Raw genomic sequence first — 14,589 nt, forward strand, 5'->3', positions numbered from 1 at the left:
ATTAAGAAGGAAGTGACATCATCAGGCGACATTAAGAGTGAAGTGACATCATCAAGCGACATTAAAAGGGAAGTGACATCATCAGGCGACATTAAAAGGGAAGTGACATCATCAGGCGACATTAAGAGGGAAGTGACATCATCAGGTGACATTAAGAAGGAAGTGACATCATCAGGCGACATTAAAAGGGAAGTGACATCATCAGGCGATATTAAGAGGGAAGTGACATCATCAGGTGACATTAAGAGGGAAGTGACATCGTCAGGCGACATTAAGAGGGAAGTGACATCATCAGGCGATATTAACATGTAAGTGACATCATCAGGCGATATTAACATGTAAGTGACTACGAGATTACGAGTTAAATGTTCTTGCTGTGGTTTTCACACCTGACGGTGATTGCTTGTGTTGCGGTCGAAACGTCTTAAGAATTTTATTGTTTTATGTTTTTATTATTTTATTGTTTCCCTTCTACGTGGTGACTTTACCGAAAGAACAAATAATATGAATCGCTGCAGTCACGAAATATTTAAATAATTAAATAGAATCACAAGAGATTGTGTTGCGTGCAAAAGAGAGTCGCGTAACCGATCACTCAGAAGTGGGACCTGCGCCTTTAGTGGCACCCCGACGTGAAACGAGCACACGGCACCAACTGTCCCCACCTGAAACGGAACGGGGTTTTACAATCGATGCACGTGCAACTAGTCTAAATGATTGTTGCGCACAGGAGTGCTTCAGGAGAGCATCAGCGAGGTTTTACTGTTCCTCCTCCACTGGAGGGGCGCAGGCTACAGCACAGCGGTTTACCACCAGGCACTCCGTAGTTTGGGTTGTGTGGACACAACATCGCAGGGCTGTGAGACTTCTTGAAGGAGGAGATGTGGCACATCAGCCTGTTGATGTTTTGATTTAAAGCTTTCCTTACTGCAGTAATTCATATTCTTAGCTCTTTCGGTAAAGTAACGTTGAAGGGAAACAATAAAATATATATAAAACACAATATATATTTTATTGTTTCCCTTCAATGTGACTTTACCGAAAGAGCTAAGAATATGAATTACTGCAGTCACGAAAGCTTTAAATCAAGAGTCCATCTATGTTCTGAAAAGAGGAGGGGGGAGACGAAAAATTAATTTATGCTGTCTGAAAGCCACCGTAAGCGTGAATAATCAATTAAGACTTGAAATGGTTTATCAAATCCTTCCAATGATTGCTAAGCCAGAGTCCATCTTCTCGGTTTAAATTGTCTCTGTGTTTGTATATGTGGATAGCCTCATGAACAAATCTCTCATGGTAGCCAGATGGATTGCAAAGAACCTCTGTCTTGGAGAATTCAATGTCATGTGAGCCTACTGAATTATAACAGTGATCTGCCATGGCCGAGGTGTTGGTCCTACTGTGTTTAAGGTCTGCTTTGTGTTCACGAATGCGGTCCGAGACATGGCGTTTGGTTTCTCCAATGTAACTACTACCACAGAGGCAACTTAGTTTGTAGACACCAGGGTACTGTATGTCGTGATAGCGAACTAATGCGTATAACGCTCCCACATTTATAATGAACTTAGGTGGGTGACCACTTGATTCCCATGTCACAGGGCTATACCTAATACATGAAAACTTGAAATGAAACTTGAAATAACAGACTGTTGAGGCAATTGCTGTTGGCGAGTAGCAGCGTCTATGAAGGCTGGCACAGCACACGAGCAGTGCGTGGCCAACAGCAGGCCCGGCCACCAGAGACCCACAGGGACACACAGAGACCGACAGAGACACACAGAGACCCACAGAGACTCACAGAGACCGACAGAGACACACAGAGACCCAGAGACACCCACAGAGACATACAGAGACCAACAGACACACAGACACTCACAGAGACCCACAGGGACACACAGAGACCCGTAGAGACCCGTAGAGACTCATAGAGACCCATATAGACCCAGAGTGACTGAGACTCGTAGACACCCATAGAGGCTCAGGGACTCACAGAGACCAATAGAGACACCATCACCACAACCATCATCACAACCATGATCATCACCACCATCACAACCACCACCACGATCACACTGCACCAGGTACTCATTTAAAGCTATGCCGACCCATGGAAAGCGGTTTAAATATTCGGCACCGTTATTGGTTGTGAGTGGGGAGGAATTGAACTCTGTTCACTGGGTTCGCAACACAGCGTTGCAAGCCACCACACTGCCGCTCCCCATTAGGACGACGCACACGGCATTGACAACCTTGATGCTTCCGGTTGCTTGCGATGAAGTGACCGGTTGGCTCAGCCTGCCAAGAGCACCGAGCTGTACCGCTGAGACCATGGGTTTGAAATTCAGGCAACTTGCTTGTGATTTTAAACCAGGTTTCTCAAGCGTATTGCATTTGGCTAAATTCCAGCTGAGAATGAAAATATCAGTTTCACTCTCTTACGTGAAACATTTTTCTCGGTGGCAGGGCGTGTGGGGAGGTGCTGCTCATGACTGTTTGGGGGGGGGGGTAGTGGTGGCACGTGGCCCCCCAATGATCCGATCAAGATCCCTCATTTCGATCGGATCATTGGGGTTTACAGTGAGGGAAAAAAAGTATTTGATCCCCTGCTGATTTTGTACGTTTGCCCACTGACAAAGAAATATAATTTTAAGAAATATAATTTTAATGGTAGGTTTATTTGAACAGTAAGAGATAGAATAACAACAACAAAATCCAGAAAAATGCATGTCAAAAATGCTATAAGTTGATTTGCATTTTAATGAGGGAAATACGTATTTGACCCCCTCTCAATCAGAAAGATTTCTGGCTCCCAGGTGTCTTTTATACAGGTAACGAGCTGAGATTAGGAGCACACTCTTAAAGGGAGTGCTCCTAATCTCAGCTCGTTACCTGTGTAGTGGGTTCCAGGACACGGAGACGGCAGAATAGAAGCAGCACTATTTATTTAAACCTTAACAAGGGTTACACTATAAGGGGTAGCGGCCCCTCCACCCGTATAACTCAGGAACACACCCCAGGCTCTCTAGCCTAAGCTCTAGGCTCCCAGTTCCTCCTGGTAGGGCTCTAAGGGAGGCTATCAGATCCGGCCCTGGTTAGGCACAGATCTCGGCACCCCGCCGACCAGACCGGCCCTTAGAAGGACTCTGACTCTGGGGCTCTGGGGCTGCACCACTGGCTTGCTGTGCCGGCCCTGAAAAGGGCAGCGGTCACAGAAGTTCCAGGGTCTCACCTAGCTGGCCTTCTTTCTTCACTGGTTGCTTCAGCCTCGGGCCCCACACTCTGCCCCGAGCTCCCTGGCTCCCCGCACATTATACCCACTGGAGCCTTAGCGGACGTTGTTGTAGCCACCAAGGTGTGGGTGAACCACACCTTCCCGTGCCATGTGTTTATTCCCCATAGCACCCCTACATCACCCCCTCCCGTGTAACCCGCAGCCGTCCCGGCTGCAACAATACTCGAACAATAAACACAACAAACCCCCACCCGTGCGTGCCTCATAAGAACGAACACCCCAATAAATAACCCAACCCACCTATACAAAATTACACTATATACACATATACATTGTACCCCCCCATCAACGCAGCAAGAAAACTTAACAGTGAACAACAAGAGTAACAAGAACCATTATTACAACAAGCGGCGCATTTTGGCACGAGTCCGTTTTGCGGGTCCATCGTAGGGGGAGGGTCGGGTCGGCCCGGCAGTGGGCACCGGCTGTGCAGGTGCACCGTCTTCCGTCACCCAGGAAGGGCAAACTCCGTCCCCACCGGGTGGCGCAGGCGCGCTGGAAGCCGTCATTCTTGAGGCGCCTGAAGGTGGAACAGTTAGCGAAGCATCAAGGGCAGGTGACGAAGACGCCGTCCGGGAGTCAGCGGACACATCACATGCTCGGCCCGTGTAATGTGGTGGAGGGACGCGCGGCACCACAAACGGCTTCAGACGCGAGGGGTGTACGTACCAGCGGCGTTTCCCCCACTGGATACGAACGCACTGCGGCCGCATAACCTTCACAATAACCACAGGGCCCCTCCAAGGCCGCAACAATTTCGCCGAGGTCGCCAACGGCACCTGAGGGCAGTGCAGCCAGGCTTGATCGCCTGGTTTCCACGCATGTGTGCGTGATTGGCGCGATCGCAACCTCTCGTTGGCCTTCTGCCGAGAGGAAGAGTTTTGGGCCACTGCCTCCCGCGCCTCGGTCAACCTCAGGATATTAAATTTAACGTGGTCGGCCAATTTAGATTTTCTGCTGGTTTCTGAGACGCGGAGCTGAGTTGCAATTGGTGGGTCAACGTCGCGACCGTACATCAAAAAGAACGGCGAGAAGCCGGTTGCCGCGTGAGGAGCCATTCTATAGGCGGCCAAAACCCCCGGAATGTGAAGGTCCCAATCGGTTTGGGAGTCACACACCTGGTGACACAACATAGATGTAAGCATCCTATGCAGCCGCTCCACCATGCCATCGGTTTGTGGGTGATAGGGGGAAGTGCGAATCTTTTTCGTACCAAGAAACGCACACACCTCGTGCAGAAGGACGCCAGAGAAGTTCTTCCCTTGGTCAGTCAGCAGCCGTTCGGGAGCACCCTTGTCGAGGACATAGCCCTGGACAAAGGCCTCGGCAACGGCTGCTGCTGACTGGTTAGCGAGAGGCCATGCCATAGGCCATCGGGTGAAATATTCCACGCCAACCTGCAGGTACTTGTTACCCCTAGGGGTCGCAGGGATGGGCCCCAATATATCGAGTGTGACGAGTTCGTTAACCCGAGAGACCGTGATAGATTGTAGCGGTGGGCAGGCGCCTTTCGCTGGTGGTTTTCGTTGGGCGCACTGAGTGCATGCACCCAGGAGGTCATCCACATCCCTTGCCATACCCGGCCAGAAGAAATCCAGCTGGAGCACGGCAAGGGTCTTGTGGGTCTCCAGGTGCAAAAGCCGCTCGTGTGCGGTCCAAACGGCCTTACCCCGCAAAGCGGATGGCACCACAAGCCTGTGACGGCAGGCCCTCCCATCCCAATGCATTAGGAGCCCCTGGAGCAGCCCGTACGAATCAATCCCCGCGACCCCCCGCACGGAACCCCCTGCGCGACGACGCAACGCGAGGAGGGATGCGTCCTCCATCTGGAGGCGCCCCCATTCCGCAATGGACAACCCCAGCAAGGAGTCCGCACCTCCCTCCCCGACAGGACCCTCAGGCAAGGGGTCCTCAGTGGCAGCAGCGAGAACCGGGATATCTAAGGGGGAGCTATCCTCTTGCGGCTTACAACGCCCCGATCCCCTGAGACAAGCGCAATCTGAGGCGGGCGGCAGGCGAGACAGCGCATCCGCATTAGTGTGCCGAGCACCCTTCCGATATGTGGTCGTGAAATCATAATCCTGAAGGATTTCGAGCCATCGGGACAATTGCCCCGAAGGCTGCGTCACCCGCAAGGCATATTGTAATGCCGCATGGTCCGTACGGACAGTGAAATGCCGACCGTACAGGTATGGGCGATACTGTTGCATAAAAAATACAATAGCCAAGAGTTCCCGACGCGTGACGCAGTATCTCTGTTCCACCGGAGACAAAACCCTACTGCCATAAGCCACGACGCGTTCCACACTACAGATCACCTGTGAGAGCACACCCCCAATGCCCGTATTGCTGGCGTCTGTATCGAGCAGGAAGGGTTCCGAAAAATCGGGGTAGCTCAATGGAGGGGCCCGCACGAGAGCGTCGCGAAGGGAACAAAAAGCGACCTCCTCCTCCTGGCCCCAGTGAAATTTCACTCCCTTCGCCGTCAGAGCGTGTAAGGGCTTAGCAATGGTCGCAAAATCCGCGACGAACCGCCGGTAATAAGACGCAAATTCAATGAAACTCCTGACCTCAGCCACCGAGGTGGGGGTTGGCCAGGAGCTGACACACTGCGTCTTTGCGGGATCGGTGGATATGCCCGAGCGGCTGACGATGTGCCCCAAATAGCGTACGGATTCCCGTAGCAGGTGGCACTTTTGTGGCTTAAATTTCAAATTCGCAGCACGCATTTTGAGGAACACGGCGCGCAAGCGCAAAAGGTGTTCGTCAAATGTTTTGTTGAACACGATGACGTCATCCAGATAGATCAAACAGACGTTCCACTGTAAGCCAGCCAAAACCAGTTCCATAAGGCGCTGAAATGTCCCCGGAGCGGAGTGTAATCCCATAGGTAACCAGTTAAATTGGAATAGGCCATGTGGTGTGCGAAACGCAGTCTTTGGCTTGGACTCATCATCCAATGGGAGTTGCCAGAATCCGGATAACAAGTCCAACGTAGAAAAAAAACGTGCGCCAGCCAGAGCATCCAGAGATTCGTCCATCCGGGGAAGTGGATACGCGTCGGCCACGGAGATCTTATTAAGGCGGCGAAAATCCACACAGAATCACAAGGACCCATCGCGCTTTTTGACAAGCACTATGGGTGCTCCCCATGGACTGGTGGAAGGGGCTATAATGTCTGCAGCCAGCATGTCATCCACTGCCGATTTGACATGATCTTTTTCGGCCGGACTTAACCGAAAAGGATTCTGGCGTACCGGGGCATTGTCACCCGTGTCAATGTGGTGATGCAACAATTTCGTGCACCCAATGTCATATTTGTGTTTACTAAAGACATCGGAAAATTCCGTCAGAAGGGTGCGTAGGCCGGCACGCTGGGAGTCGGACAGATCACTTGTGCCCGAACATAGTGCGTCCATCCAACTATCGTCCCCCTCAGAATGCGGTTGAGCCAGAGGATCGGTCCCCACATTACCCATAACCGTGTCTACCACGGGGACCGGCGTCGCGTGCGTGAGCACAGTTCCCTGAGGAACGACGGCCGTCTGTACGCCAACGTTAAGGACGAGGATAAACGGGTCATCGCTCCCCTTAACGAGCGTTTAAGCGGCCACCAGATCCAGCCCGTTTTCCCCAGCCCTCGAGGGCCCTAATAGAATTCCCTCGTCCAGAACACCAGGCACGAAAGGCCGACGCAAGCGAAGGGGCACGAGCATTTGCGCCCCGGGAGGTACACGCACCGTCCGAGTGACGAACGCTTGTATCGACGCGCACGCTGCCCTTGAGGTGACAGGGGAAGGCAGGAATGTTACCCGTTGGCCCGAGGGAAGCTCGATGCAACCCTGATCAATTAGAATTTTAATCGGCATTTTGCCCAAAAAGTCCGTCCCCAACAAGCACGGAACCGCCAGCGAGGACGAGACTAATATCGGCCCGGAGAGTTTGATATCGCCAATGCAAATTTGTGCTCGAATTTGGCCTATGATACCCAGCGAACCCCCGTTCGCTGCGTAACACGGAACGGTGACTGGGAGCAAGGGGCGGCTTTGAACGGGAAGAATATTATAAATCAAGTCTGACACAATGGTCGCCGAAGCTCCCGTATCGACGAGGATACGCACCTCGACCCCGTCAATGCGACCCGCGACCACGGACGAGCCTGCCAACGCAGCAACAATGCGGTGGGCCAATTCCGTCCACTGCCCTGGCCCGAGCACCCTCTCGACCCCGCCGCCACCCAACTAACCAATGGGCGTACCCCGAGGCCCGTACACCGAAACGCGCGAGGTGGGGACAGGTGTGTGCACAGGCTGAGCATGTGGGGTGCCGCGACTTGCCGGGTTGCGATGCGGAGGCCTGTAGGCTGGAGCGCCGTCCGACCGTCCCGGCTGTCGTTGACGAGGCGCCTGGCATTCCGCAGCCACGTGGCCCTTGCGGCCACAGTTGTAGCACGTGATGAGCACCTTGGGGTGCTCCTGGCGATCCAGTGTTGTCCCAGCCGGCCTCCCTCCGGATCTCCACTCCACCGGGCGACCCGCCGCGAAGACCTCCTCGGAGGGGGGGATGGTCGGCGTCCCAGCGCACACCGCAGCTGCGCCCTTGGGGACGAGAGGTGATCGACGCTGCGCTATCAGGTGCGCGTGGATGTGTCTTGCTGCCCGCAAGTAGCACATGTCCGCGTCGTCCTCTGCGACGATGACGATCTGTAGCTCCTGGGCCAACGCCAGGAGCGTCTCCGTCACCATCGCGTCCACCCCTTCGCCGTCCATCCGCGGGAAAGCCGCTTTTGCGAGGGCCAGGAGAGCCGTGCGATACGCCAGCGGTGGCTCCTTTTGGCCCCTGCACCGCTCGTGGAAGAGTTTGCGGCAGTCCGACGATGGCCCGTAGGCTATGGTGAGGACCTGGAGCGCCGACTGTAGCGTAGATCGCGTTGATCTGGGAGCTGTGATGAGCGTAGCAAGGGCGTCATCGTCCAGCATGGCCGGTAGCGCACTCAACGTCTCGTTGTCCATCCAGCCGGCCATCTCTTGATGAGCGAGAAAGCGGCGTTGAAAGGCCCCCCCAGTCGCCGCCGTCTGAAACGAACTCCTTCAACACCGGCAGGCGTTGTTGAAATGATGGCTTCGTCTCTGAGAGGTGCCGCGCGCCATCTCCGGCCTCCCCGCCGGTGTTGGAGGGGCTGGGGACACCCATCGGCGGTCGCGCAGGTGATGACGATGCGCCCGCCTTTTGGTCCTGACAGCGGGCGTCCGTTGGTGATGACGTCACCACCGCTGATTGGCCCACAGCGTCCACGTCGAGCTGCGACCCTCCAATCGCCGTGGCGGACACTGTCATGGCGGCAAATCCGAAATCTGGTGGCTGTGTTTCGGCGGGAATGGCCGTTGAACGGCGTTCGTCTCTCTGCCGCCTTTGCGCCCGCAGCTCCGCGCGGTTGATTTCCTCCAGCGTGGAAGCCGCGGCATACAGCAGCTCAGCCAGTCGAGAGTGAGCTGCCTGCAACCCGTCCTCCATCGGCGGCCACTCCTCCAGCGGCGGCTGCTGTTGGGGCGTCTGGGGCATCCCAGGATCGTCGGCCGCGGCCTCTGGCGCAATCCCAGGCGAGCCGTCCTCCTCCTGGGGTGCCTGTGATCGGTTTGTACTCCTTGTGTTCATTTTAAGACTACTTCTGACACCAGTTGTAGTGGGTTCCAGGACACGGCAGAATAGAAGCAGCACTATTTATTTAAACCTTAACAAGGGTTACACTAGAAGGGGTAGCGGCCCCTCCACCCGTATAACTCAGGAACACACCCCAGGCTCTCTAGCCTAAGCTCTAGGCTCCCAGTTCCTTCTGGTAGGGCTCTAAGGGAGGCTATCAGATCCGGCCCTGGTTAGGCACAGATCTCGGCACCCCGCCGACCAGACCGGCCCTTAGAAGGACTCTGACTCTGGGGCTCTGGGGCCGCACCACTGGCTTGCTGTGCCGGCCCTGAAAAGGGCAGCGGTCACAGGAGTTCCAGGGTCTCACCTAGCTGGCCTTCTTTCTTCACTGGTTGCTTCAGCCTCGGGCCCCACACTCTGCCCCGAGCTCCCTGGCTCCCCGCACTTTATACCCACTGGAGCCTTAGCGGACGTTGTTGTAGCCACCAAGGTGTGGGTGAACCACACCTTCCCGTGCCATGTGTTTATTCCCCATAGCACCCCTACACCTGTATAAAAGACACCTGTCCACAGAAGCAATCAATCAATCAGATCCCAAACTCCCCACCAGTCAACGCCCTACCTGGTTGATTGACGTTGAGAGACCACGCCCACACACGTGATCGTCTAACGTGGTCGATTCCCACGTCTACACAGTCGGAATCGATTAATGAAGGTTCATTTTAGACCACTGTTGATTCCCATGTTATCCCAATACAAATCGATTTTTTTTAGCCTAAGCCACAATTAATCGATTCCAATGTTATCCCAAAGGAAATCGACTCATACATCCGTAACTCTACTATAATCGATTCCTAATGTTATCCCATTAGGAATCGGCACGAGTATAGTTAATCGAAATTTAAATCGATTTTCTCTGCAGGTGACTTGGCGTGGAGTGAATGGGGATGCGGAACTCTTCGTCCTGCACCTCGTCACGTGGTGAAGCAGCCTCGTCACGTGGTGCAGCAGCCTCGTCACGTGGTGCAGCAGCCACGGTGAGCCGAGCCGATCGACATCGGGTGCCAGGTTGTGGTGGACGTGGGGAGCGGTGGTGCAGTGGTTAGCGCACTGTGTGTGTGTGGGGAGCGGTGGTGCAGTGGTTAGCGCACTGTGTGTGTGTGGAGCGGTGGTGCAGTGGTTAACGCACTGTGTGTGTAGTGGAGAGCGGTGGTGCAGTGGTTAGCGCACTGTGTGTGTAGTGGGGAGCGGTGGTGCAGTGGTTAGCGCACTGTGTGTGTGTGGGGAGCGGTGGTGCAGTGGTTGGCGCACTGTGTGTGTGTGGGGAGCGGTGGTGCAGTGGTTAGCGCACCGTGTGTGTGTGGGGAGCGGTGGTGCAGTGGTTAGCGCACTGTGTGTGTAGTGGGGAGCGGTGGTGCAGTGGTTAGCGCACTGTGTGTGTGTGGGGAGCGGTGGTGCAGTGGTTAGCGCACTGTGTGTGTGTGGGGAGCGGTGGTGCAGTGGTTAACGCACTGTGTGTGTGTGGGGAGCGGTGGTGCAGTGGTTAGCACACTGTGTGTATGTGGGGAGCGGTGGTGCAGTGTTTAGCGCACCGTGTGTGTGGGGAGCGGTGGTACAGTGGTTAGCGCACTTTGTGAGTGAGTGTGGGGAGCGGTGGTGCAGTGGTTAGCACACTGCGTGTGTGTGGGGAGCGGTGGTGCAGTGGTTAGCACACTGTGTGTGTGTGGAGCGGTGGTGCAGTGGTTAGCGCACTGCGTGTGTGTGGGGTGCGGTGGTGCAGTGGTTAGTGCACTGTGTGAGTGAGTGTGGGGAGCGGTGGTGCAGTGGTTAGCACACTGTGTGTGTGTGGGGAGCGGTGGTGCAGTGGTTAGCTCACTGTGTGAGTGTGTGTTGAGTTTGTGTGCGTTGGGGTGGTAGCTGTGAACACAGTGGGGACTGTGGTTAGTAGTGAGTAGTACATTATTATACAGCAGTGCCTTAAACTTGTTATTAGATTCAAGTATAACGTTGCAATGACTATTGTTTGCTAAACATAACTTAACATTTTTAATGACTGAGTTGAGTTTATGCGTGCGCTGGGGTGGTAGCTGTGAACACAGTGGGGACTGTCTGTGTACTCAGTAGTGAGTAGTTCATTATTATACAGCAGTGCATCTCATACACACACACACACATCTCATACACACACACATCTCATACACACACACATCTCATACACACACACGCATCTCATACACACACACACATCTCATACACACACACACACATCTCATACACACATGCATCTCATACACACACACACATCTCATACACACACACGCATCTCATACACACACACACTCGCATGCATCTCATACACACACACAAAGACAAAGACCCCCGTATAGCCTCAACAGACTCGGGGCAATGGCTGGGAGCCAACACCTATGAAGGCCGGCCCAGCACACGATGGGGTGGGTGGCCAAACACCACGCCCGGCCGCATTTGTCTCCCAAGTGGCGATGTTCACACCCTGCACCAAGTACTCATTTAAGGCTGAGTTGACTTCAAAGACGGAAACAGGAATACTTCTTCACAATTATGGCAAATCGCCTGATGAAGCTGGTTGTAATAATCAGTGAAACGTCATACTCTAATGGTAAATGTTCTGGGTTTACTATCCAATACACCAGTGTGCTGAAGCAGTAACTAATTGGCACGTTTTGTTTACGTGAAATATGCTCTGACTTTAACATAGCTATTTCTGTGACCAGTTACAAGCTAATCACTCAGCTATTTCAATGCTAAATTCTATGCTAATTCCTTTGTCAAGGGGTACCTCTGCAGATGTGTATACTTTAACTTAGCTATTTCAATGAGCCATTTCAATGCTAAATTATATGCGAATTCCTTTGTCAAGGCGCTTTGTGTTTTTCTTCTCACACAGCTTAAAGGTCGTGATCTAAGCGTGGCTTCTCTCACTCCAGCGCTGTCCTCCAGACAGTCTCGTCCCTTCACCTGATGAAGGCCGCTTGTGTTGTGGCCGAAACGTCGTGATTTTTTGTTATTTTATTTTCACCTACGTGACTTTACCCAATAGAACCAAAGAGTATATTTTATACTTTTTGCATTGTTTACAGTCTGGAAGCTACCCACATGGGAAATTTAAAGTTGTTGCATGTCGGGAAGTATGCTAAACATTTCGAACAGACACACATAATCACAAATTTCCCTTTTATATATACAGACGAAGGGGTGGGTGACAGCACCACGCCCGGCCGCCTTTGTGTCCCCAGTGGCGATGTTCACACACCACAGCAATTACTCGTTTTAGGCTGAGTCGATCTAGGGGAGGCCCAGGAGCGGTTGAAATAATCGTCATCGGTGGTGGCAGTGAGCGGGAATTGAACTCGGGTTGCCGGGTTCGTAGCGCAGTGCGCTAACCACTACACTAATTCGTTACGCTTCCACATGCGTGGATCACGTGACAGATTTGACGTCACAGCTCACTTGCCGTGCAAAAAAATGCATTATTGAGCTCCCCCCCCCCCTCCTCCCCCCAGAAAAAACACAAAAGTGTATTTTAATATTTTTTGCGTGGTGTACAGTCTGGAAAGTACCCACATGGCAAATTTCAAGTTTGTTGCATGTCGGGAAGTACGCTAAACATTTTTAACAGACACACATAATCACAACTTTGCCTTTTACATATGTATGGAGATAATTTCGGCCAGGGCTGCCCTGTGTCAGCGACTCTGAAAAACCTGCTGACACCCGGCACACCACGTCCCGTGTGTACCTTTCGCTATCGCCGTGGCTACCGGGGCTGTGCTGCCCACTCCACTTCGCACCAGCGACCCGGAAAATATTCAGTGACAGATTAAGCCCTGATTATTATTCACACAATTACACATCCAGTGGAATTTGAACACGTGATTTTGTGCTTACGGGACAAGGTGTTTACTCGGTGGGCCATAGCTGCAGCTCCCCAATGCTGCATAAACCCATGGTTCTTGTTATAATTCCAGTTACAGTAATGCTACTTTATCAGGCACTGGCTGTATTTCCACTGAAATACACAAGGAGAATTCTCTGTTATTACGAATCTTATATCTGACATGTTTAAGTGGTGCTTTTCTGTTCGGTGAAATGTGTTGCTATTAAATGTGATGCGAGCAAAGAGACGTGTTTATTGATCGCTGATCGATCGATTGACTTCATGGCCAAGCGGTAGCGCGTTGCAGATGTTTGTGGTACGAGTCCCACGACCGCCCCGGTTAACGCTGTGGGTGTATGAACTGTAAATATTGCGCACTGTCTGCTTCACAGTCGGATGCTAAAGATCTCGGAGATGTAATTTAAATAAGTAGTATGCCACGTGTGTCGGCACAACTCTGTAAATGCGACAACTACTGTGGGCTGTCCGTGAAGCGTAGCGCCTCCAGGGTGTAGCCTCGTGTGTACTCTGAGCTTGTTTCGCACCGTACGTAGCCAACCGTGCTCATCGGAGGCGCCTTGCGCTGCACGAATGGAGCGAACGCCAACGTGCACTCGCAAAACCCAAAAGCTTTTTGATTGCCCTCGTTTTGTCCGTTGAAGACGATGCAAGCCGCGCCGCAGGACGATGGCCGCGAGCACGAGAAGCCGTGCCTCAGCGAGTCCCGCGCGGCGGAGCTGGTGGAGCGCCTCTACGGGGTGAGCGTGGCGGGGGTGAGCCCGCTGGCGAGCTACGTCGACCAGAACTACCGCGTGCTGGCGCGCGACGGTCGCCAGTTCGTGCTCAAGGTCACCAACACGTGGGACAGCCAGCGGCCGCAGATGCTCGAGGTGCAGATGGCTATGATGAGGTTCCTGCGGGAGAGGGGCTTCCCATGCAGGAGGTGGTGGACAACATCAGCGGGAAGATCATGTCGCTCGAGAGCATCGGTGAGCTGCGCCTGCGTGGGTCCCGGGAGCAGAGACATTGGAGAAGAGATGTACATTATACTAAATCTTGTTCGATTTGATGTGCGTCTCCATCTCTCTTTGTCTCCCCCTACATGCTAAGGCCTCGGCACAGAGACCCTATCTCTCTGTGCTCCGTACGTTGTGTCTCTCTTTGTGTCTCTGTGTGAACTCCCTTCTACTTAGGTGTCTGTATATATATCTGCGGTTCTATGTTTCCTCTCTCTCTCTTAAATTTAGCTCTTCTATGCCTGATGATGATTGCTTGCGTTGCAATCGAAACGTCGTATGCTATTATGTAATTTTATTATTATTTCTTATTTCTACGTGACTTTACTGAAAAAAACCAAAGAGTCATTCCTGCAGTCACGAAAGTGACAAATCAAGTTTAATAGATGTACAGTGCAGTACAATTGATTTTGCTGCAACTGAACTCTGGCCCCCACAACATAGCACCACGCAGCAGCCTGTGATGCCTGTTTAATGCACGATTGTCACCCATAGAAGCCCTAATCCAGGCTCAACCTGCTTAGCTTTCAGATCTTATGATAGGGCACATTCCAGGTGATTTAGTCATAGGCTGATAGTAATCATACGAACACAGCATTGGTTTATACTTGCAAAGACAACGATCAATATCCGAGCATGAGGCGGTGGTATAATACTGGGTCGCACTCCACTGACGATAAGTGATGTAAAAGGATCATACTTTTTAGTTTTTGTGAGGTTGG

At 52.6% G+C, this 14,589-nt stretch overlaps 1 protein-coding gene across 3 annotated transcripts in view; it reads left to right on the plus strand.

The window, feature by feature from the left end:
- Positions 1 to 14,589, plus strand: part of LOC142913194 (hydroxylysine kinase-like) — a 31,712-nt gene that overhangs the window by 4,707 nt on the left and 12,416 nt on the right. For 2 of the 3 annotated variants that reach the window (XM_076060783.1, XM_076060782.1), the window contains 2 exons: positions 9,858 to 9,972; positions 13,514 to 13,840. In XM_076060783.1, coding sequence (XP_075916898.1) covers positions 13,786 to 13,840 — 55 coding nt within the window. In that variant the 5' untranslated portion in view covers positions 9,858 to 9,972; positions 13,514 to 13,785. The remainder of the gene's footprint in view (positions 1 to 9,857; positions 9,973 to 13,513; positions 13,841 to 14,589) is intronic. The other variant, XM_076060784.1, reaches the window with a different exon arrangement.

The sequence above is a fragment of the Petromyzon marinus genome, unplaced genomic scaffold, assembly GCF_048934315.1.
Source record: "Petromyzon marinus isolate PM22_M1 ecotype Great Lakes invasive population unplaced genomic scaffold, UKy_Petmar_22M1.pri1.0 PM_G_Scaffold_228, whole genome shotgun sequence".
NCBI lineage: Eukaryota > Metazoa > Chordata > Hyperoartia > Petromyzontiformes > Petromyzontidae > Petromyzon > Petromyzon marinus.